This window comes from Mchenga conophoros, linkage group LG7 (assembly GCF_057382185.1).
Source record: "Mchenga conophoros isolate Kocher_MC1m ecotype Shallow Benthic linkage group LG7, M_conophoros_male_GT1.1, whole genome shotgun sequence".
Lineage (NCBI taxonomy): Eukaryota > Metazoa > Chordata > Actinopteri > Cichliformes > Cichlidae > Mchenga > Mchenga conophoros.
The window spans coordinates 8,361,776-8,387,309 of NC_140532.1; the positions used below are offsets into that span (position 1 = coordinate 8,361,776).

Below are 25,534 nucleotides of genomic sequence, written 5' to 3' on the forward strand. Positions count from 1 at the left end.
ACACCTGTCACAATGTCAGATTTTTTTCAAGCGTCGGGGACGCAAGAACCCTCTAATGTTGGTCGATAATGTTGACCGATAATTGGAGATGACAAAATGTGCTCTACACAACTCAGAATCAGAAAGGGTTTTATTGCCAAATGTTGAGCAGGTTTACAACATTAGGAAATTGCTGCTCTGTAATCAGGATTTCTGTGTTTTGTTCAACAATTAAATCCTCCACAAAGACTTTTATTTATTAAGCCTCAATTCTATTGTCACAAAGAGACGGAGAATGGTTGTTCCCCTTTAGCACTCGGTTCTGGAGTTTACCCTTTACAGCATCCAGGCCTGACATTAATTGTTTATCGCTGTGAGGTGGCACAGAATCTGAATGCTGCTGAGTTTAGATGTGTGAACTGCTGTGGCGCTAAATGACAGAACACTCACTAAACTTATGAGATGTGTCTTCTGTGTGTAATCGAGAACTCGAAGTCTCGAACTCTCTTTTATTTCTGCTTCTTTTTTTCAGTCTTTCTCAGATTTATTTCTTTTGTCTAGTCTGTCTGGCTCTCCTCTCATTTCTTCCTGTCATGTCTCCACACGTTCATACATGCACAGTACAGCCTTTCTACAGTTCTGCACAAAAGTCTGTGTTCAGTGGTGAGATGCACCCATCGGCCCCTGCTGACACCTCTGTACTGGTGATATACATCACACCACTACAATGTAACCTACTATAATAATGCTGTTGACATGTGGTCACTCTACAGGACATGCTGACATAGTTAACAAATATGCATGCTCCTGCTCTGAGGTAAACCAGGACAGCTACATTTTTCCATAAAGCTAAATTTAATCTAGGCCGTTAACTTTTAATATTAGCATCTTGGTGAATTTTAAAGCACAGAGGCTTTCATTTCTGAGAAAACATTTTCTGCTGTTTGACAGCTCAGTACACCCCCCTTGTGTTCAAGTCACAGACCACTGCCTTTCCCCAGATTTACATTTCACCTTACATTTGCACAGCCTACTTTACCTACTCATTGAATAATGAGTCTACCCTTCTCTTATCCCCCTTTACACTGAAACAATACATGAAAAACCTTTCACTGAGACTCTGGATAGGACTTTTGTGAAATTGAATCATGTGTGTGATGGTTTATAAGCTAAGTTGTATAAAAAATAAAAATTAAAACCACCTGAAGCTGCATCGCTGTATCACTTCTTTAGTAAAAGTTCATGCAAAACTATAGAGAGAGGCTGTGCCCTGAAACGAGGCGCCATCTGGTGGTTAAAAGTGGGTCTCAGTCTCAGAAAGGCCCCTGCAAGATTGGGTGGAGGCTGGACCTTTAGACAGACAGGCTGTGTGTGAGTCCTCTGCTGCAGTCCAGGCTGAAACAGTGGACACTTTCATTTGGCGTCATGTCTGCGAGGTTTGTATTTTTATTTACTGACTGAAGATTTGTTTGTTTACGTTGTTGCACAGGCAGCTGAATACAGGTCAGAACTTTGCTGCTTTTCCCATGTATAAAATATGTTTTCACATCTGTTATGTGCAGGTTGTTCTGTGGATTTCTGCTCCTTGCAGTGTTCCTCAGTGGACTGAATGGATCAAGGTACAGTGGTATAAACCAAACTCTGCTGATGTTTCCTCTATTTGCGTGTGCATCTGCCAGATGTTTGCATAGCCTGTCTGACACTTTCTATAACAGACCAGCTGTAAACCAGGAGCTCTCCACTATTTTCAATGAGCTGTGGAGTTTGGATGTGAATCGCATGACACCTGTGATAGACTACACGATCTCTATTCAGGTGAGAAATCTTTTCTAGTTTATTTAGCGCCTGCTATGTAGTGATGGGTCGTTCGCGAACGAAATGGCTCTTAGAGCCGGCTCTTTGACGTGAACGACGCGAGCCGGCTCCTTATCGCGAGCCGTCACGTGGGTTTTTTTTTTTCTTTCTCTCAGCCTCTCTCTCGCACTTTTTTTCCGTTTCACTCTGCACGCGAGCCTTGTGCTTTACGCTGGGCAGAGGGGGGAGGGGCGGTAGTTACACTCAGTAGCACAGGAACAGAGCCAGAGAGAGAGAAAGAGAGGCAGGGACAACAACATTAGAAAGGTATAGTAATCATCCACAACTATTTTCGGTTGCAGATGATAAAGGATTGAGAAAGTTTATTCATGCAGGTCCATATGACAGAGAATATGCATGTTCTTTTAGTTTTCATATTATAATTTATATTTAATTGTGTTGTGGTTTGCAGTGTTTTGTGTTCTTTTCACTTTAAATTTGTGAAAGGAAAAAGCTGAAAATTTAAATAGTTAAAAGTTGAAATGTGAATAGTTGATTTTTGTATTATATGATTTATTTATTACATTTTATGTGGAGTGAATAAATAAAAGTATATTTACGGTGGCCCCTAGAGACAAAGCACATACAAACTTCAAATCACGTACGAACTCTGAAGCATGTACAAACTCCAAAACACGTAAAAACACGTACAAACTCCAAAACACGTAAAAACTCCAAAACACGTAAAAACACGTACAAACTCCGAAGCACGTAAAAACTCAGAAGCATATAAAAACTCAGAAGCACATAAAAACTCAAAACACGTACAAAAGACAACAGAAGTGCTCCAGGATGCTGGGCGCAGTGTTGAGCCTTTGTTATCTTGTGGCTACACAAGCCAGCAAGTACCAACGACCGGATTTGGTGTGTGGTAATAACAGGTAAATGAACTTTTTTTTAAATTATTTGAATATATATATGAGTGCCTGTGTATAAATACACAAACAATACACACATGCTTTCAATTGTGTAATTTAAGTGATCTAGTAGCTCTGCTTTGGAAGTTCAGTTAATGCTAGAAATGTGTTTTGGAGTTTGTACGTGTTTTGTCTCTAGGGGCCACCGCATATATTTATATATAAACATATATAAATAAAACCACTTGTTTTTACGTTAGTAATTCCTTTTGTGCATAATTTTATATTATTGTTAATAATAAATTAATTAAAGCAACAAAACAACCTGAAGAGCCGGTTCGGAGCCGAAAGAGCCGGCTCTTTTTAGTGAGCCGAACCGAAAGAGCCGGATCTCTAAAAAGAGCCGGAAATCCCATCACTACTGCTATGTCTTGTGTTTGTACAAAGAAGTGTTCTGTGTTTGAATTGCCTAGGGTAGAGCAAGCTTTGTAAGTCAGGGCATCCACACGGTGCAGGATCAAGCCTCGCAGCCGCTCTTCTCCAACGTTAATGAGAGCAAACTGAGAAATATAACCACTTTCTCTAGTAAGTGTGTAGTTGTGAGCACTCTGAGCTTAAACATTCAGATCGTGTTTGCAGTCATCACTGTAATAAATGGGATTTGTGGGCTCACAGGCTTTATGACACTGCTGGACAACTATGAGCGGTCTACTGGCGTGACGGAACAAGTCACCACAGAGGAGCTCACAGAGATGGATCTCTTCTTGGACGCCGTCTTAGAGACAAAAGTCATGAAGGTATGCGTCACAACAAGCTCTGTCGAGCAGAAAGTTTACATTTGAGCACTTCAGTTACTCCATTCTGTTGGAGAAACCTGGTAGTTTCAGTCTGAATGTCTCCTCACAGCAACAAGACAATTGTTTTTGGTATTGCACAACTTTCTATTGTTTCCTACAGTTCATGGTTTTGAGGCTGCAGCTGAACTCTAGAAGGAGTTTTATGTTCTTCCTGTTGCACTGCTGCTCTGCACACATTACTTCAAGACATTACAGAGGCAAAATAACATCTGTGTGCAGCTGTGGAATGTCGCTCTGGCCTCAGCGGTCTCCCAGAAGGGGATCACTGCAGGAATGTGGACATGATGTACTTTTTGTAGGTGGAAGAAACCCCACGCTTTTCAGTGATCTCAGCGGGGGGACATGAGACAAATTCCTCACAATAACCCCTCCAACAGCGGAGATGCTGTGCTTTTCTCTTCAGAAATAGCACAGCATCTCCTCCTCTCCTCTGGGCACACTCAGGTTTGCAACCATGAAGAAGCCAGAAAGGAAATGGAGGAGGATGTCAGATATTAGAGGATTTCTTTTCACAAAGTTTAAATGAGAAATCAAAAAAAAGAATCTTTAATAACACAGCTAAAGTGAGATTCTGCAACACTATAATTTAATATGCATTTCTTTGGTAAGAAGTATGTGTGTTTCTGTTCTTAAATTGATCATCACCAGCCTGGACTCCAGTGGATTTGAACATGTGTTTGTTGGCGAGACAAAATCAGGAACAGAAATCATTGGTTTTCACAACTGGGTCCAGTTCTACCTGCAAGAGAAAAACCAACACTTGGACTACAAAGGATATAAAGCCAGGGAGCATGATTTGGTAAGAATAACAGTTCACCAGACAGAAGAGATTCATTTCCTTCGCTGGTAACATAAACATTCATGCTTTTGTCACAGCCTGATCAAGATGACCACGTTCTCAACCTCCAGTTCAGCTGGCACGGTGTGGTGAAGCCCGTTGGCAGCGCCTTCATCGGCACCAGCCCCGAGTTTGAGATGGCCGTCTTCCTCATGAACACGGAGAGAAGCACCACAGTTGTAGTCAACATTGACCAGTGTCAGATGGAGCTGGTGGTGATCAGACACGGGCGCTCACTCGGGACGGCGTACCCCAAACTGCTCAGCAGCAACAGCAGACATGTCAGGCAGCACGCGCACTGATGTGATCCATCATTTTATTCACTTCTGATAAAAACTAATCTTTGTTCAGCAATACGTGGCCTCATTGATAAGGAACTGACCTGCCTAATGTACTGCAAAGGACATTTACATGTATTTCAAGATCACTGTGACCTCAGTAGCTTTAAATAAAATGTTATTTTGGAGTTCAACATTTTTATTTTGCACAGGTTTTTTTTTTTTTTAGAAAACAAGTCTTTCAAGGCATTTACATTTATTCAATGTAATATATATAGAACTGTGGCATGACCCTTGTGGGGACAGTAAAAGCGAACAAAAGCGAGATCCCGCAAGTGATGAAAAGTAAAGAAAATCATGTGTCCTTCCTCCCTGATGAGGCTTCAAAAAAGAAGGTTGTCCTGCTCCTGTCATCCATGCACATACAACCAAGCATAGGACCCACTGAAAACCTGAAATTATTGGATTTTAAAACCAAGCAAAGGTGGTGTTGATACTTTTAACCAGATGTGCACTCATATGGCTGTGGAAGAAAAAACAAGAAATGGCCCCTTTGCGTCTTCTATGGCATGATCATTGTTGGTGTGAACTCGTGGATCATTCACAATAAGAATGCAGTGAAGAGAGGTGACAACCAAATGCAGAGGAGGCATTATATGCAGGCTTTGGCACCGGCACTTATCAAACCATTGGCAGAGGCTTATGGCGTTATTTTTGTGCCACTATTCTGAGCGCACGTAAAAAAAGTTTGCAGGTGCAAGTGTTGCATTTTGAGGAGAAATTTATTTTGAGCGAAGAAAAGCTGAATTTGAGTGAACAAAATTCATTGCTGCATGCAAAAAATGTATATCCATGTTTGCTATTATCCATATACACACGCACAATAGCAGCCCCTCTCGCTCAGTTTTTGTATTTGCGCTCGCAATGTGTCGCTCACGCTCTCAACATTTCTGCCCGTGCACGCTCAACTCTTTCTGTACACCGTTATATTTGTGCCACAAAACCAGCCAATCACAGACTTGGATGCAAAAAAATCTGATTGGCTGTTTTTGTCTCCAATCAGCTCGAAAGGACGAAATGCAATATCCCAGAATCCATTTCGTCCAAAGCTCAAACGAGGCAGTGGCGGAGGAACACAGAGTGGCGGAGTTTGAAATATTACTCTTTCTGGGACACAAAATAAACTTTTAAGATATTTTCATGTTAGAATGTAGCTGTGTGAACTTCAAATATCTGCTCGATTTATCAAGACATCACATATTTGCATAAGTGCTCCAACGTTTTCGGAGATGCCTGTTACCCACCAGCTGACCGGGTGGGAACTCGGGTTAAACATAATATATAAGGCTGAACTGACAAAAAAATCACCGACTACACCACCAGGTATTATTGGAAAAACCATAAAGCCTTTGAACGAAAACAAACGCTGTTGTGACAGTGATGTACACTGTTTTGTTGGTATATATGTATGATTTGTATCACCTTCATGTTTCCAGCTTTACAGCTGTGGCTCCAGCAAACATCAGCTGATACTAGAAATTAATTTTAAATAAATTCTAACAACAGCTGATCAATTTTGAACGTGCTGCTGTTGTTGTTTAGCGCAACATCCGCTGGTTTCCTGTTTCTGGCGCAAAGTGGGAGATAAACAAACAAGAGAGACGATCAGCTGATCATTGATCAGTTTCATGATTGAAGTAGCAACAGGAGAGGGAGGGAGAATGAGGAGAGAAGAGGCAGCTAAGACACAGAATAACTCCAGCTTTGTGTCTTTTTTATTCTCGCTGAAGTCTTTTCCCCTCAATACGGATGTATTGTAATTGGTCCAGCCCAGAGTTGATTATTACCAGCTGGCTAATCCACCACCTTTCATTGTTTATACCATTACAAAAACAAACAAACTAACATAAAAATGAAAAATCACCATTGGCCCACCGGGCAAATGCCGGGTAAATGCCCAATGGCCAGTCCAGGTATTCGGTCAGCTGGTGGGTAACGGGCATCTCCAAAAACGTTAGAGCACTTATGCAAATATGTGATGTCTTGATAAATCGAGCAGATATTAGAAGTTTACACAGCACCATTCTCGCATGAAAATATCTTAAAAGTTTATTTTGTGACCCACAAAGAGTAATATTTCAAACTCTGCCACTCTGTGTTCCTCCGCCACTGCCTCGTTTGAGTTTTGGACGAAATGGATTCTGGGATATTGCATTTCGTCATTTCGAGCTGGTTGGAGACGAAAACAGCCAATCAGATTTTTTTTGCATCCAAGTCTGTGATTGGCTGGTTTTGTGGCACAAATATAACGGTGTACAGAACGAGTTGAGCGCGCACGGGCTGAAATGTTGAGAGCGCGAGCGACACATTGCGAGCGAGCGCAAGTGCAAAAACTGAGCGAGAGGGGCTGCTATTGTGTGTGTGGATAATAGCAAACACTGAAATACATTTTTTGCACGCAGCAATGAATTTTGTTCACTCAAATTCAGCTTTTCTTCACTCAAAATAAATTTCTCCTCAAAATGCAACACTTGCACCTGCAATTTTTTTTTACGTGCGCTCAGAATAGTGGCACAAAAATAACGCCATAGAGGCTTCCCTCTTCAAATCTGACACGTCAACTCACAGTCCTGATCTGTAGCATCCTCGACATCCCTACCCTTGTCACTCTTGCAGGTAAGGCAGGACCAGCAGTAGAAGAAAGTAGTATTCCCTTAGTGAGGTGTGCTGACTGCCCCGCAGGCTTGGACAGGAAGTGTGTCCATGCCATTATTACCCTGCGTGTACTGACAGCATGTAAGGAATGGCTAAGTAAGAGTGGTCCTAGAATTTGCATGTTATCCTTATTTAGGGCAGTGCTTATGGATAAATATCACAAAGTGGTGATTACCAGGGGAATTCATAGGGTGAAGAAAATATTTTAGTCAATTGATCATTTTCACCCACTCAAAAATGCCATTTCTTGTTTCTCTCTCCTGCAGCTGTTCGCATGTAGAACAGCTGTGCCTTCACCAGGGAAGTCTCAAATGTCCCTGGAAGGGCAGGTCAAACCCCAACTTTCCAGTGTCATTATTTTTTGTTTAGGAATTTTTTATTCTCATATTCCTAATTTTTCAGTAACTTTGGAGCATTTCTTTAGGGTCCCCCCATGACATTTGTTTTGTTAGACATGTTCAAAATACCACAGTTGAAAACAAAAGAAGACCACTCTAATTTTTTGTCATAATTTGATATATTTCTGATGTTAGTGATGGTGTTACTCTTTATAGTGACAGTGTTCTAGGGTTAAACATGACAGTGAGTTCAGCACACCGTTACTGTATACCCATTAGTTTCTCCCATACTTGAAACACATTTTAATCAAGAAGCATTAAAATTTATCAGAGTGTGTAAGGGCTGGTGTGTTCTGTTACCTTCAGGAGGGCAACAACTTCCATTTTTCCAGTTAAAAAGGGAAAACAAACAAATAAACAGCAAGTTTGTTTTTATTCATAAATCATGGAAAACTATTTGCACTGGGTGCATGTTTATGCACGGTCTCCAAATTGAACACTAGAAAAAACAATATGTCAGAAATGACAAACTGGGACAGCACGTTCCCCTTCACTCTGCAACTCTCTGTAAGCGAACAGCCTGCACACCTTTACAATGTTTTCTTTCTTCCTTATTGGAGTTATTTCTGAACCAGCTGCCTAATCCAGATCTTATTTCACCTAACTTCATATTTACTCTATCTCTCTATCGCTCTCCTGTTTTCTTTAATGAACTGCTTTGATGAAATTTTCAATTCCATTTTTTTTATATAGTGACAAATTACAACCTTTGACTTTGGAGGGTTGTACTTGGCCTGCTACGCTGGATGTAAGAAGCTCTTCTCTCAACTGATCAACATTCCCAAGGCCACAAGGTGGTCTAGTACATTGGCTGTTGCCTTTTCTGTGTACTGAAATGAGGGGATGCAGATAAATGCAATTGCTGTCGGACTATCCAGTCTTTGAGTGATGACGTGATGAATCCTGTTTCTGGGCCCAAAGTGGTCTGCATTTAATAAAGCTGATGTGTTTTTATCATGTTTTAATGCTTTCTATCTTGTTCTATTTAATCTCAACAAGCCTCTAAAACAGTCAGTGATCACTGTTGGCTTCTCTCAGTTTTTATTAGGCTACTACTAATCATTTTAAAGCTCAGTTTTTAAACCCTTAAGATGTAACTACAGCCCAGCCCATGCAGCAGTATATTAATGACTAACCTCGTATTGTGGATGGATTATCTCAGTGGTTTTCCTGTTTGGTCCATTTACAGCATCCTGCCATGGGATTGCATTTGCCCCTAATCATTGGGAACCCTCACATTAACTTTTATCGAGTGGGAAAAAAGGTTTCCGTTCGTTAGCGTTCCTCCTCCAGCTTTACTGTTTATGTTATGTTAATATAGCTTTGTTGCGCTAGCGATAACGTAGCACATCATTATATACCAGCTAGCCCAACCTCAGTAGCCCTACAAATGTCGCTGCTGTTTAGTTTTCTGTCTTCATTTATGTTGGAAGTGATAGCAGAGCTGTACGTTTTAATTTGTTTCATAAATTGCTCAGTCAGAACATGGTATATTATATTTAGATGGCCGCTAGCGAGCTAACTCCCTGCTAACTTCTAACTCCGTTAAATATCATAAATTGTGTTTTCATGGATGTCTGGATGTTAAACTTAATTGTTACACCTGGTAGAACAGCCACACTGATCATTTTATTACAGATGAGAGAATTTAGACAGTTTCTAACTCTCAGTAATGCTGCAGTGATCATTTGACTAAGGGACTTGCAGCGGAGTTTGGGCCCAGACATGGGCAATGACGTCAGACTTAAAGACCGGATAGGAAAACCCGGACATTTTTATCAATCTCAAAAATCACCCCAGACGCTCCGGATGGAACGTGAAAAGTGGACATGTCCGGGGAAAAGAGGACGGTTGGTCACCCTAATCAACTTACCTATGTCACTATACTTAAATATGTAGTATTCTAATACCTGGGAATACCTTAAACCTAGCTGTGGGCTGCACAGGGTTCTCAGGGAGAGCAATATTGAGAGACCAACAAAAGCACCACAAGAGAATAAGAAAACAATCCATAATGCAAAAACACACCAAAACATAACAACTCAAAATACTGGCTCAAACTGACCCAGAACCGTGACAGGTAAGGAGATGTCATTTCAGGACTTAAACCAGACTCTAAGAAATTGCTGTGTCTAATTTTGCGATGCTGCGAGTAACAAACTGGGTTCCGTCTGGAGGTTGAAGAGGAACTCTCCCTCGCCAGGCCGACAGCCGTCTGTGCCACAGTTTATCTCATCTCAGTTTATCTCATGGAGTGCAGGGCTAAATTTAAAATTATTAGATATTTAAGACAATGTATATATTCTTCTATGACAAAAAATACAAGTGTTCATTTAAGCAAATAAACAGAGCCGTAAGAGATGTTTTTCAGAAATTGTTGTCTTTATTTTGATTTGCAACTAACAAATTTTTTTAAAATTTGTAGTTTTTGTTGTGCTCTCTATTATGTGAACCCCTCACCTAATTTGTTATGTTTTTTAACAAATTAAACCCCAACAATCAAATGATCCCCTGTGAGCAAGCACTAGGCACAGTGGAAAGGAAAAACTCCCTTTAAACAGGAAGAAACCTTTGACAGAACCAGGCTCAGGAAGGGGCAGCCATCTGTCGCGACTGGTTGGGGGGTGAGAGGCAAAAGAAAAGAAAAATGAGAGCACAAGTTAGCTAAATGTTGCGCACGTTGTCTAACATGAACAACGTATGGTTTTCTGGACTGTGGATGAAAAGCAGTCCATCATTACTAGTCTTTAAAAGGGAACTAATCCATCACCAAGGTGGCAATATGGCTCAAGGAGGCCATAGACAGAGTTAAATAGGCAATCACTGTTAAGCATTGAAAAGCCCCAGTAAGCTGCAGGTATAATAAGGCCTACTGCGGCAACACCTAAACCTATTTTAAGTAGGCGTTTGGCACCATGACGCCATGAACCACTAGTCGGAGCCACGTCAGGAGATGGTTCTGAGACAGGACAATCAAGCTCTTCAGGTTGAAGACCAAGATTCTCCTGTGTCGGGACCACATCAGGAGGTGGTTCCAAGGCAGGAAAAAAAAGCTCCTCGGGTTCAGGAGCAAGATTCTCCAGCTGCAGAGGTTCACCAGTGATGTTGTGAACAGCAGCTAATATTTCTTCTTCCTCCTCCCTTCTCAGCTCATCCTGAAGATTATTAATTATTTCTCTTTTCATTTTAAGATGTTCATAAAGTTCATCTATGAGATCTTCGTTATGAACAATCTTGAAATTTTGCTCTTTGACTTTTTCTTTCAGCCAAAATATTTGCAGTGTCAGACTTTCTGTTGTCTTTTCTTGATACTCAAGATTTTGTAAACGTTTCTTGAGATTTGTGTTCGCTGTTTTTAATTTGTTTATCTCAGCAGCAATGCTGCTGTTCTGTCTAAGGAGATATTCTTCCTTTTCCTGAAAGTCACAGTGCATCATTTGAACGGCTTTAACCTGTTCCTGCAATTTAGCCTCCAGAGATTCCACCTGTGACTGTTTGTCATCCAGAGCCTGTCTCACCCGACGCTGAAGAGTACAGATTTCTTTTTTCAGCTCAACTATCTGTTCAGTCTTGTGATCTATTTCTCTATTCTGTTTTTCTATTATCTCTTCTTTTTTTGATATTTTATGGTGAGCTTCTCCCACTTGGTGCTCAAGTCTCACTAACGCTTCCTTGAGATGTGCGTTCTCTTTCTTCTGTTCATTTCTCTCCCTTTCAATCTGAGACAACTCAGCAACAATGTTGCTGTTCTGCTCAAGCAGAGATGCTTCCTTTTCCTGAAATTCATGGAGCATCATCCGAAAGGTTCTAACCTCTGCTTGCAAATTTTTATTCTCTGCAACAATTAGAGCTTGGATGTTATCTGACTGTTGAGTCACTTCTTCAAGCTCAACCATGCTTTCCCTAAAGTGGACATTCCTGTCATGCACATCTCTACTCATTTGTTCACGCTCATTTTTAAAGCGATAGTAATTCTTTTTGTAATATTTCTTTTTGCGCTTTAGGGTGCTTAACTCCAACTGGAGTTCTTGTATTTTCATTTGAAGGTCCCTAGGCTCCGATATTTCTCTCTCCACTAACCCACATAGTTCGATTGATTCCGCTGGAATCGCTCTGTCAGACTGTGAATTATTGACTATTTCTCGTGACATTTCTTTAAAAGCTTAATGCAACGTGTCGAAAGAAAAATACGTGTGCTTAATTATTTAACTTTAAAATAGTCCCTTTCTGAAAGGTTTCTGGTTTGCTAAACACAACTCGCTGTTTCTGAAAATGTTCCAAGTAAAACTGTGTTTGCAACGGTGAAGAGGGGGTATTTATAGACTTTCGTGGCTGCGAATTTGACGTCAGCGCTCTTTGAGCCTTTGATATTTTGTTTCTCTCTCCTGCAACTGTTCGCATGTAGAACACCAACTTTCCAGTGTCATTATATTTTGTTTAGGAATTTTTTATTCTCATATTCCTAATTTTTCAGTAATTTTGGAGCATTTCTTTAGGGTCCCCCCATGACATTTGTTTTGTTAGACATGTTGAAAATACCACAGTTGAAGACAAAAGAAGACCACTCTAATTTTTTGTCATAATTTGATATATTTCTGATGTTAGTGATGGTGGTACTCTTTATACAGGGAGTGCAGAATTATTAGGCAAGTTGTATTTTTGAGGAATAATTTTATTATTGAACAACAACCATGTTCTCAATGAACCCAAAAAACTCATTAACATCAAAGCTGAATGTTTTTGGAAGTTGTTTTTAGTTTGTGAGGAGAAAGGCAAAGGAACTCAGACTCAAGATATCTTTTACATGTGCACACATGGACGATCCCCCCTCATCCCCCGATCCATCCTGCAGCAACGTGTGCAGGACAGAATGAGACAGAGGAAAGACCGCCCAGGGCTTTCAGAGCTCTCTTTATTTATACTCAAAACAGTTTCCAAGGAAGTAGGAGTGGCATGTATGGAATTGATAATTTTCCTTAAAAGGAGAATATTATATGATTTATTTATTACATTTTATGTGGAGTGAAAAAATAAAAGTATATGTACAGTGACCCCTACAGACAAAGCACATACAAACTTCAAATCACGTACGAACTCTGAAGCACGTACAAACTCCAAAACACGTAAAAACACGTACAAACTCCAAAACACGTACACCCTTTTTGGCTCCTACCTCAAAGCACACTGTGTTCTGTTGATCTTATGTGCTGCACAATAATGTTTAATATTTAGTATTTACTGTCATATTCCCATATATCATTGTGATGTTGTTTATTATATTACTCTTGTTTTCTTCTGCTTGTTCTCTTTTTTTCTTTCTCAACAGGTGATCCAGGTGATCGATATATGCATTTTTTTTTCTGCCCATGCTGTTGGTTTTTGTTTTTTGCCCTTTTCCCCCGTCCCTCTTCTCAGCTGTTTCTCTTTCCCTCTTTCTTTCTCCCTTTCTTTCCCCCAGTCAAGTCTGTCCCGTATTCAGCAAGTGAAAATAAAATAAACAATAAAAGGAGAAGGAATCCACTGTGATGAAGGAAAAATATGAGAAACTAACTGCAGAGCTCAAAAGCCTCCAGCAAGAGATAGACCAGGACAAGCTCACACTGAGCAACCTCAAGTTTGAAATTCAGGACTTGAAGTTTCAAAGGGAAAAGGACCAGTCAAAACTGGAGCACAAGGATGAGGCTATTCATCAGATATACTTGCAGTTGAATCAATTAGTGATGGGTCGTTCGCGAACGAAATGGCTCTTAGAGCCGGCTCTTTGACGTGAACGACGCGAGCCGGCTCCTTATCGCGAGCCGTCACGTGGGGGTTTTTTTTTTTCTTTCTCTCAGCCTCTCTCTCGCACTTTTTTTCCGCTTCACTCTGCACGCGAGCCTTGTGCTTTACGCTGGGCAGAGGGGGGAGGGGCGGTAGTTACACTCCATAGGACAGGAACAGAGCCAGATAGAGAGAAAGAGAGGCAGGGACAACAACATTAGAAAGGTATAGTAATCATCCACAACTATTTTCGGTTGCAGATGATAAAGGATTGAGAAAGTTTATTCATGCAGGTCCATATGACAGAGAATGTGCATGTTCTTTTAGTTTTCATATTATAATTTATATTTAATTGTGTTGTGGTTTGCAGTGTTTTGTGTTCTTTTCACTTTAAATTTGTGAAAGGAAAAAGCTGAAAATTTAAATAGTTAAAAGTTGAAATGTGAATAGTTGATTTTTGTATTATATGATTTATTTATTACATTTTATGTGGAGTGAATAAATAAAAGTATATTTACGGTGGCTCCTAGAGACAAAGCACATACAAACTTCAAATCACGCACGAACTCTGAAGCATGTACAAACTCCAAAACACGTAAAAACACGTACAAACTCCAAAACATGTAAAAACACGTACAAACTCCGAAGCACGTAAAAACTCAGAAGCATATAAAAACTCAGAAGCACATAAAAACTCAAAACACGTACAAAAGACAACAGAAGTGCTCCAGGATGCTGGGCGCAGTGTTGAGCCTTTGTTATCTTGTGGCTACACAAGCCAGCAAGTACCAACGACCGGATTTGGTGTGTGGTAATAACAGGTAAATGAACTTTTTTTTAAATTATTTGAATATATATATGAGTGCCTGTGTATAAATACACAAACAATACACACATGCTTTCAATTGTGTAATTTAAGTGATCTAGTAGCTCTGCTTTGGAAGTTCAGTTCATGCTAGAAATGTGTTTTGGAGTTTGTACATGTTTTGTCTCTAGGGGCCACCGCATATATTTATATATAAACATATATAAATAAAACCACTTGTTTTTATGTTAGTAATTCCTTTTGTGCATAATTTTATATTATTGTTAATAATAAATTAATTAAAGAAACAAAACAACCTGAAGAGCCGGTTCGGAGCCGAAAGAGCCGGCTCTTTTTAGTGAGCCGAACCGAAAGAGCCGGATCTCTAAAAAGAGCCGGAAATCCCATCACTAGAATCAATTAAATGAAACTGTGGACCAGATGTGCACTCATATGGCTGTGGAAGAAAAACCAAGAAATGGCCCCTTTGCGTCTTCTATGGCATGATCATTGTTGGTGTGAACTCGTGGATCATTCACAATAAGAATGCAGTGAACAGAGGTGACAACCAAATGCAGCGGAGGCATTATAAGAGGCTCCCTTCTGCAAATCTGACACGTCGACTTACAGTCCTGATCTGTAGCATGCTCGACATCCCTACCCTTGTCACTCTTGCAGGTAAGGCAGGACCAGCAGTAGAAGAAAGTAGCATTCCCTTAGTGAGGTGTGCTGACTGCCCCGCAGGCTTGGACAGGAAGTGTGTCCATGCCATTATTACCCTGCGTGTACTGACAGCATATAAGGAATGGGTAAGTAAGAGTGGTCCTAGAATTTGCATGTTATCCTTATTGAGGGCAGTGCTTATGGATAAATATCACAAAGTGGTGATTACCAGGGGAATTCATAGAGTGAAGAAAATATTTTAGTAAATTGATCATTTTCACCCACTCAAAAATGCCATGTTTTGTTTCTCTCTCCTGCAGCTGTTCGCATGTAGAACACCAACTTTCCAGTGTCATTATGTTTTGTTTAGGAATTTTTTATTCTCATATTCCTAATTTTTCAGTAATTTTGGAGCATTTCTTTAGGGTCCCCCCATGACATTTGTTTTGTTAGACATGTTGAAAATACCACAGTTGAAGACAAAAGAAGACCACTCTAATTTTTTGTCATAATTTGATATATTTCTGATGTTAGTGATGGTGTTACTCTTTATACAGGGAGTGCAGAATTATTAGGCAAGTTGTATTTTTGAGGAATAATTTTATTATTGAACAACAACCATGTTCTCAATGAACCCAAAAAACTCATTAATATCAAAGCTGAATGTTTTTGGAGGTTGTTTTTAGTTTGTGAGGAGAAAGGCAAAGGAACTCAGACTCAAGATATCTTTTACATGTGCACACATGGACGATCCCCCCTCATCCCCCGATCCATCCTGCAGCAACGTGTGCAGGACAGAATGAGACAGAGGAAAGACCGCCCAGGGCTTTCAGAGCTCTCTTTATTTATACTCAAAACAGTTTCCAAGGAAGTAGGAGTGGCATGTATGGAATTGATAATTTTCCTTAAAAGGAGAATATTATATGATTTATTTATTACATTTTATGTGGAGTGAAAAAATAAAAGTATATGTACAGTGACCCCTACAGACAAAGCACATACAAACTTCAAATCACGTACGTTCTCTGAAGCACGTACAAACTCCAAAACACGTAAAAACACGTACAAACTCCAAAACACGTACACCCTTTTTGGCTCCTACCTCAAAGCACACTGTGTTCTGTTGATCTTATGTGCTGCACAATAATGTTTAATATTTAGTATTTACTGTCATATTCCCATATATCATTGTGATGTTGTTTATTATATTACTCTTGTTTTCTTCTGCTTGTTCTCTTTTTTTCTTTCTCAACAGGTGATCCAGGTGATCGATATATGCATTTTTTTTTCTGCCCATGCTGTTGGTTTTTGTTTTTTGCCCTTTTCCCCCGTCCCTCTTCTCAGCTGTTTCTCTTTCCCTCTTTCTTTCTCCCTTTCTTTCCCCCAGTCAAGTCTGTCCCGTATTCAGCAAGTGAAAATAAAATAAACAATAAAAGGAGAAGGAATCACTGTGATGAAGGAAAAATATGAGAAACTAACTGCAGAGCTCAAAAGCCTCCAGCAAGAGATAGACCAGGACAAGCTCACACTGAGCAACCTCAAGTTTGAAATTCAGGACTTGAAGTTTCAAAGGGAAAAGGACCAGTCAAAACTGGAGCACAAGGATGAGGCTATTCATCAGATATACTTGCAGTTGAATCAATTAGTGATGGGTCGTTCGCGAACGAAATGGCTCTTAGAGCCGGCTCTTTGACGTGAACGACGCGAGCCGGCTCCTTATCGCGAGCCGTCACGTGGGTTTTGTTTTTTTTTTTCTTTCTCTCAGCCTCTCTCTCGCACTTTTTTTCCGCTTCACTCTGCACGCGAGCCTTGTGCTTTACGCTGGGCAGAGGGGGGAGGGGCGGTAGTTACACTCAGTAGCACAGGAACAGAGCCAGAGAGAGAGAAAGAGAGGCAGGGACAACAACATTAGAAAGGTATAGTAATCATCCACAACTATTTTCGGTTGCAGATGATAAAGGATTGAGAAAGTTTATTCATGCAGGTCCATATGACAGAGAATGTGCATGTTCTTTTAGTTTTCATATTATAATTTATATTTAATTGTGTTGTGGTTTGCAGTGTTTTGTGTTCTTTTCACTTTAAATTTGTGAAAGGAAAAAGCTGAAAATTTAAATAGTTAAAAGTTGAAATGTGAATAGTTGATTTTTGTATTATATGATTTATTTATTACATTTTATGTGGAGTGAATAAATAAAAGTATATTTACGGTGGCTCCTAGAGACAAAGCACATACAAACTTCAAATCACGCACGAACTCTGAAGCATGTACAAACTCCAAAACACGTAAAAACACGTACAAACTCCAAAACACGTAAAAACACGTACAAACTCCGAAGCACGTAAAAACTCAGAAGCATATAAAAACTCAGAAGCACATAAAAACTCAAAACACGTACAAAAGACAACAGAAGTGCTCCAGGATGCTGGGCGCAGTGTTGAGCCTTTGTTATCTTGTGGCTACACAAGCCAGCAAGTACCAACGACCGGATTTGGTGTGTGGTAATAACAGGTAAATGAACTTTTTTTTAAATTATTTGAATATATATATGAGTGCCTGTGTATAAATACACAAACAATACACACATGCTTTCAATTGTGTAATTTAAGTGATCTAGTAGCTCTGCTTTGGAAGTTCAGTTAATGCTAGAAATGTGTTTTGGAGTTTGTACGTGTTTTGTCTCTAGGGGCCACCGCATATATTTATATATAAACATATATAAATAAAACCACTTGTTTTTATGTTAGTAATTCCTTTTGTGCATAATTTTATATTATTGTTAATAATAAATTAATTAAAGCAACAAAACAACCTGAAGAGCCGGTTCGGAGCCGAAAGAGCCGGCTCTTTTTAGTGAGCCGAACCGAAAGAGCCGGATCTCTAAAAAGAGCCGGAAATCCCATCACTAGAATCAATTAAATGAAACTGTGGACCAGATGTGCACTCATATGGCTGTGGAAGAAAAACCAAGAAATGGCCCCTTTGCGTCTTCTATGGCATGATCATTGTTGGTGTGAACTCGTGGATCATTCACAATAAGAATGCAGTGAACAGAGGTGACAACCAAATGCAGAGGAGTCATTATAAGAGGCTCCCTTCTTCAAATCTGACACGTCAACTTACAGTCCTGATCTGTAGCATGCTCGACATCCCTACCCTTGTCACTCTTGCAGGTAAGGCAGGACCAGCAGTAGAAGAAAGTAGCATTCCCTTAGTGAGGTGTGCTGACTGCCCCGCAGGCTTGGACAGGAAGTGTGTCCATGCCATTATTACCCTGCGTGTACTGACAGCATATAAGGAATGGGTAAGTAAGAGTGGTCCTAGAATTTGCATGTTATCCTTATTGAGGGCAGTGCTTATGGATAAATATCACAAAGTGGTGATTACCAGGGGAATTCATAGAGTGAAGAAAATATTTTAGTAAATTGATCATTTTCACCCACTCAAAAATGCCATGTTTTGTTTCTCTCTCCTGCAGCTGTTCGCATGTAGAACACCAACTTTCCAGTGTCATTATGTTTTGTTTAGGAATTTTTAATTCTCATATTCCTAATTTTTCAGTAATTTTGGAGCATTTCTTTAGGGTCCCCCCATGACATTTGTTTTGTTAGACATGTTGAAAATACCACAGTTGAAAAAAAAAGAAGACCACTCTAATTTTTTGTCATAATTTGATATATTTCTGATGTTAGTGATGGTGTTACTCTTTATACAGGGAGTGCAGAATTATTAGGCAAGTTGTATTTTTGAGGAATAATTTTATTATTGAACAACAACCATGTTCTCAATGAACCCAAAAAACTCATTAATATCAAAGCTGAATGTTTTTGGAAGTTGTTTTTAGTTTGTGAGGAGAAAGGCAAAGGAACTCAGACTCAAGATATCTTTTACATGTGCACACATGGACGATCCCCCCTCATCCCCCGATCCATCCTGCAGCAACGTGTGCAGGACAGATTGAGACAGAGGAAAGACCGCCCATGGCTTTCAGAGCTCTCTTTATTTATACTCAAAACAGTTTCCAAGGAAGTAGGAGTGGCATGTATGGAATTGATAATTTTCCTTAAAAGGAGAAACTGTTCGCTTGTCAGCTGAAACAGGAGATAACTTTGTATGTGTAGAAATGCAGACATTCTCCATAAAAAGAGAGAAAGAGAGGGGGAGCGCCAGTCTGTCTGTTTAAAACCGGATGTCACCACATTCCTTTTACACATATGGCTTCAATTCCTCTCTCCCTGTGTTGGCTCCAATTCACAACCTCTTCTTCCTTAAATAAAGCTACAACTAAGCATAAAAACAAAATTAAAAATCTTTCATCATTCCCTCCTGTTTGTAGCTGAAATTAAAGAGATACATCCCCCATCACACTGAACACTGGTGCTCCACAGGGGTGTGTACTGAGCCCTCTCCTGTACTCACTCTACACCTACGACTGCACAGCCACTAACAGCTCCAACATCATTGTGAAGTTTGCGGACGACACTACAGTGGTGGGTCTTATCACCAACGGTGATGAGACGGCTTACAGGGAGGAGGTCAGCGCCCTGACCCACTGGTGTCAAGACAACCATCTCACCCTCAACGTCGCAAAGACAAAGGAGTTGATAGTGGACTTCCGGAGGTGCAGAGAAGTACACACCCCCATCACCATCAACGGCGCTGCTGTGGAGAGAGTGAGCAGCTTCCGGTTCCTTGACGTACACCTGGCTGAGGATCTTACGTGGTCAGTACACACAAACAAAACAGTGAAGAAGGCGCAGCAGCGCCTCTTCTTTCTCAGGAGACTGAAAAGATTCGGCATGAGCCCCCGCATCCTCAGGACCTTCTATCGCTGTGCCATTGAGAGCATCCTCACTGGATGCATCACCACCTGGTATGGCAACAGCACCGCCTACAACTGCAAAGCTCTCCAGCGAGTAGTGCGGTGCTCTGAACGGATAATTGGAGGTGAGCTTCCCTCCCTCCAAGACATCTACAGGAAGCGGTGCCTGAGGAAAGCGGGGAGGATCATCAAGGACTCCAGTCACCCCAGCCATAAACTGTTCAGACTGCTTCCATCAGGAAGGAGGTTCTGCAGCATCCGGTCCCGTACCAGCAGACTGAGAGACAGCTTTTTCCATCAGGCCATCAGACTGCTGAACACGTCATAGACACCTCAGCTTCACTACTGGAACTTCAACATTATGCACTTCACACTGTATATAAATGCCACTTGTTTTGCACATATTCAACTCTGTATATTTTATATATTTTATTATTATTATTATTATTTTATTTTATTTTTTTACTATTTAATTTGTAAAAATGTGTATACACACACACACACACACACACACACGTAGGAAAATATTTAGTATACACATCCAGAAATGCATACACTATTATATATTGTACATATATTTATTAGTTTCAGGTTGGCCATTCTTGTATTTTGCTCGTTTGTGTTGTTGTGTTTGCACATCTCTGTTGCTTGTGGGGCTCGCACACAAGAATTTCACTCGCATGTGCTGTGCCAGTGTGCCTGCACATGTGATGTGACAATAAAAAGTGATTTGATTTGACATCAATGTGTTTCAGACACAGACCCTACATTTTGAGTGCTTTCGGTCTGGTCGTCATAAAATGTGTATCATTCAAACACAATCATTCATTACATTAGTTTCATACTCATCGTCTTTTCCTTCCTCCTCGTCTGGCACAGTGACATATGCAACGAGAGATTAGGATATCATTCTTGATACCATTCCTCTTTCACAGGGGATAATGCATGTAGTAAAGATACAAAACATGATAAGTATTAGGCCAAAAAACATCAAAACCTTAAACATCAATGTTTTCCATGAGCCGCTCATAAACCAATCCCACCAATTGCTTTGTGAATTTGCCCAATCGGTTACCTGTGCCTGTTGGACATTTCTAAGTAATTGTAGAGCATTTGTCATATTATCAGAATGCACATTGTCTGGAATATATGTGCAACAAGTTGTATTGAACAAAACACACAGTCTGCCCTTTTCTGCCAAGATCATGTCCAGGGCAACTCGGTGTTGCATAACAGTCATTCTTATGGCATCAATTTCCTGATTTTGCTCGTTGTTGATGGTGGTCGATGCATTTAAAAACAGCCCAAAATGATAGTCCAATAGTCAGGGGGTCGCTGTGGTTTAGGACAATTCCTGAATATTGATAATCTGGACTGGCAAAGCTTGTTGTAGTAGGCATGTGTGAGCATATATAACAATTTTTGCCTTCTGTGCGATTATATATATATCTATATCAGGCGTTGTGCATCCAGGGATGGATGTGGTCCTGTGTCACTTCGACCAGGTGTGAGTTGTCATATGTCCATGTCCTTCTATGCAAGTTGGCTTCTTGATCCATTAAGTGCATCAGAGTCCATGCTGTAAGCAGCAGGGCCAAGGTGGTAAACAGAATAATCTTCATGATGACCAGACACACCGATTTACTCTGGTGAGTAGACTACAGGCGAGAAGTAGAAGGCGGGATATACCCAATCAGCCCTCCCTTCACCTGTAGATCACCAAAGAGTCGGGGTGGTGGTGTCTTTAGGTTGTGCTGTCACTCACTTCCACTTTTTTGCAATGGCTCTAGTGGATCCAAGAGGGCCTCTCAGCGATTTTGCAAGCTGTTAAGAGTACTTGGCATGGACCTTATCACCTGGGTTTAATCTGCAAGAGACTTGAGAAGCGTCGCACAGCAGTTCAAAACAATATCCCTATTTTCTACTAAAGTTGTCTCTCTAACAGATTTATCTATTGGTTCACTTGCATTTTCACTGAGGTCTGATTCAAACTATCTTACTACTGATTCTTTCCAAAAATAATTTCACATGTAACAATTTATATATGTGTGTTTTCTATTTTTTATTTACCTCTTTGTTGTGTTCTGGTGGACATCTCTAAACACCATCATGAGTTCAGGCTTCAATTTCAACCCAATTATACTCCTCTGGGCTTCACCTTCCCACTGGCCCCTGTACCCTTCTCAAAGTTCCCTTCTCTTCAAGCTACACAGCCTTGCACATGCAGGCAGGCCTGACGCAACAGAGTCTCATTTACACGAGTCTAAGTTTCACCAGGAATGTTAATGAGCATTGTTTTCCTCCAAACGCCTGTGTCATCACAGCTTTCATATAACCTGCTCCTCTATCTACACGTAAGTAGAAAGGCTTATCACAGTCAGGCAATGCTAAAACTGTATCTGTCTGTAATGCCTATTTTTAAATAACTGAATGCTTCTTCTTCTTTTTTCTTCTCTATAGATGCAACATTACATTTTCACTTAAGGCATTTTTAGATAATTTGTAGTTTTTCAAAGAATTCACACATCTCACACATCTTACATATTTCAAACTTTGAAGTTAGGGTTTTGTTTTGTTTATATATATATATATATATATATATATATTAAACTTTGCATTGCTCACAGTTCATAGCTTACAGCTCTAAAAACTAGGCATTTGTAAATCATATGCCTAATCACTGTGTCACTGTGATCCACAAGTATGGTCACAAATTTGTTTCCAAACCAACAAAATAAAATAATCAAACAAACCCAAAAACATACATGAGTCAGGACACAAAAAGAAAAATGCTGCTACTGAAACAGCAGAAGTGTGAGGGAAAACAACTGTCACAAACCTGGGGGTCAAAGTGGACTGTGATCTGAAGTTTGATAATCAAATTAAGGCAGTGGTAAAATCTAGCTTCTTTCACCTCAGGCAGCTGCAAAAATAAAGCCAATTCTTTCGCGGCAGCACTTTGAGACAGTGATCCACGATCCCTTTATATTGGGGTCATCACGGTCATCATATATTAGTCATCTACAGAGGGTCCAAAATGCCGCAGCTTGTCTTTTAACTGGCACTCGAAAGCTTGAGCACATTTCCCCTGTTTTAGTTTCACTTTACTGGCTGCCCATTTCTTTTAGGATTCATTTTAAAATTCTTTTTTTTACTTTTAAAGCTCTCCATGGCCTAGCTCCATCTTATCTCTCTGAGCTGCTACAGCCTCATACACCCACCTGCTCTCTCAGGTCAGCTGCTCCTGAAGATACCCAGGACTGGGCGTAAACTTAGAGGAGATCGTGCTTTTGCTGTAGCAGCTCCAAAACTGTGGAACGAGCTTCCTTTAGAGATTAGACAGGCCAGTTCTTTATCTGTTTTTAAGTCACTCTTGAAAACCCACCTCTTTACCCTGGCCTTTGACACCACATGAGATGTTGGTTTTATACTTTTTATTTTAGTTGTTTTTAGGTGATTCGATGCTGTTTTATCTTGTTTTTGTTTTAATATAGGGCTGTTTTATTTTTATGTTTTATGTGTTTTATTTATTTATTTTGCTGTTTTCTGTTATTCTATTGTTTTAACTTATTTTCTGTACAGCACTTTGTTCCTGTGCTGGGTAATTTAAAGTACTTTATAAATAAAATTGGATTGGATATCCAATGTATATGACCGACCCAATTCATGTATGTTTTGTATTTCCTCTACAATGGTCTGAATGGTAGAAGCAGGTAGCAGAAACTGTCCTTGGAATTTCAAGTAGAATAAACTTACATTTCTGAGGAAAAGATCTGTAAAATCTTCGGATAATTCAGAATCAACCTCTATTGGGACTAGGGTTGCCAACTCCCTGAAAAATAAATAAGGGACACCTCGTGGCAACCCAGTTCACCCTTCCCAGTGTGGTGAATTTTGTAGCTCTTTTTTTTGTGTGTGAAATTATTTTTTAACCATTTGACTTGAATTTGATTTAAGCAGATGCATATTCTTTGTGATATGACCATATGGGAAAGAAATGATCATTTAGCCATTTATTTTTAGCTCAAAATGACAACATTAACACAGTAAAACAGGTCTCTTTCTTAAACAGAAGCCTGTCATGCTTAACTTTTGAGAATATAAATAAATTTTTCTTTAAAAGAACTCTGTCCTGCTTAACTTAAAATTATATAAATTAATAGAAAACAATAGAATGAAAAATATTCTTGTAACAGTGCACATATAGTGCATTTAGTACAATTGGCTTCAGTTGAGGTATTATTTCAGCTTTTCTAATGCTAATCAGCTGCTCCTGTTTGTAAACCCACTTGCTCCCATGATTACGCATCATAACTCATCGTCATTATTAATCTATGTATTACTTTTATGTATTAGTGATCTATTTGTTGTAATCATCTATCCTTGCAGTTGTTTATTACACAAAATAAATTATATTATCACACTTTTGGCCACATAGCGCTGATATTCACTGCACATGCCCATATTAACCTTAACCAGAGGGTTTAAAAAACAAACCAGTGTTTACATACCATATCTGCTTCTGCCATGGCCTGGTGGACAAAAACTTGGTTAAGGGTTCCCCGAGGTTTCACGCCCCTCATGTTCTTCATGTGCCCACCACTAGAAGCATGCCTATGGAAAAAGTGCACCGGCACACAGTGCAGCGCTTTAAAGGTGTTATCGTGCATTTTCCCAGACAGGTGTTTTCCTTTTCCCATTCCTCCCTGTACTTGACCATCTGCAAAGGTTTTATGTTTCCGTGACATGTGGGCAGTAAAATATGATTTGACTGTGAAAACACGTGTGCGCCCTTTTAGTGGACAAGTAACCTCATGTCCTTCCTCAATGTGGTCCTTCAAGTGAGCTATTAGAACTTTTAAGTCTGTAAACTGACATTCACACAATGCCACAGCGCATTTAAAAGTGCTAAGCGTAATCTTGTCGGTAACAGGAGTGGGAGAAATGTGCTTTCGATAAAAATGCGCCTTGAAAGCCCCATACTGGACAAATGTCTGCCTGCAGTCGGCTCCAAAACATTTAAATGTACATCGCGGCTCATTTCGATGAAGTTTGCAATGAAGTACATAACCCTTCAGTGTCCTCACGGACTTGCCACAAAAATCACAACGTGGCATTGTCTTTAGCTGTTTCTCGTCAATTAAACTGGTGTGTGTTTCGCAGTAAAGCTAGCTAAAATCTTAAACATGCTGCATTAGCACGAACTTTCCAGAAAACTAAATACAACTTAAGGCAAAGCCTGTGACTGAGGAATGCTTTCGACGCAACAAGAAAACTGGCCATGCGAACTATGGTTAAAGTTGAATTTCATGTTTAATGGTACACTTACAATGAAATAGAAAGTTGACAGTTCTGCGACGGTTGCTCTTGACGCTCTCTTGCTGAGCTGAGTCTGGAAGGTTAGAAGTGGCGCTATCTTCTTCTTTGTTGGTTTGGTGGATTACACGCTTCCAAGTAGTATTGCTGCCCTCTGCCGTTGCAGTAACTGAAAGTCAGACACAGCAATCTGTCTGAGACAACAATAATACCCTCCTCATCTGATTTTTTTTTCAATCGGTATAACGGTTCAGTCACGTGACATTGTAAGATTCCCCTAACCCCCCGAATTAAACCAGGTCTAAATAAAAAGGAGTGAGTATCACTACAAAGGTTAACTCAGTGGTCCTAATGCTACAGTTTGATATCAGCAAACACCGAGCGCATACAT

The 25,534-nt window shown here is 40.0% G+C and overlaps 2 protein-coding genes across 2 annotated transcripts; one reads left to right on the forward strand and one right to left on the reverse strand.

The window, feature by feature from the left end:
* Positions 1-1,363: 1,363 nt before the first annotated feature.
* endouc (endonuclease, polyU-specific C) lies at positions 1,364-4,861 on the forward strand. The gene is made up of 7 exons (XM_085281849.1): positions 1,364-1,415; positions 1,542-1,598; positions 1,695-1,794; positions 3,164-3,275; positions 3,366-3,487; positions 4,116-4,346; positions 4,424-4,861. The coding sequence occupies exons 1-7, from the start codon at positions 1,405-1,407 to the stop codon at positions 4,685-4,687; spliced, it is 897 nt and encodes a 298-aa protein (XP_085137975.1). The 5' UTR covers positions 1,364-1,404; the 3' UTR covers positions 4,688-4,861.
* Positions 4,862-10,158: 5,297 nt separating this feature from the next.
* LOC146569500 (uncharacterized) lies at positions 10,159-12,154 on the reverse strand. Its single transcript, XM_085281851.1, has one exon. The coding sequence runs from the start codon at positions 11,925-11,927 to the stop codon at positions 10,524-10,526; it is 1,404 nt and encodes a 467-aa protein (XP_085137977.1). The 5' UTR covers positions 11,928-12,154; the 3' UTR covers positions 10,159-10,523.
* Positions 12,155-25,534: the final 13,380 nt, after the last annotated feature.

What these genes read in the sequence shown, in the direction of transcription:
- LOC146569500 (XM_085281851.1), bottom strand. Translation starts at nt 11,927, where the DNA reads ATGTCACGAGAAATAGTCAATAATTCACAGTCTGACAGAGCGATTCCA.
- endouc (XM_085281849.1), top strand. An exon ending in ACTACACGATCTCTATTCAG is followed by an intron (nt 1,795 to 3,163) that starts GTGAGAAATCTT and finishes TGAATTGCCTAG; the next exon opens with GGTAGAGCAAGCTTTGTAAG. An exon ending in AAGCCAGGGAGCATGATTTG is followed by an intron (nt 4,347 to 4,423) that starts GTAAGAATAACA and finishes CTTTTGTCACAG; the next exon opens with CCTGATCAAGATGACCACGT.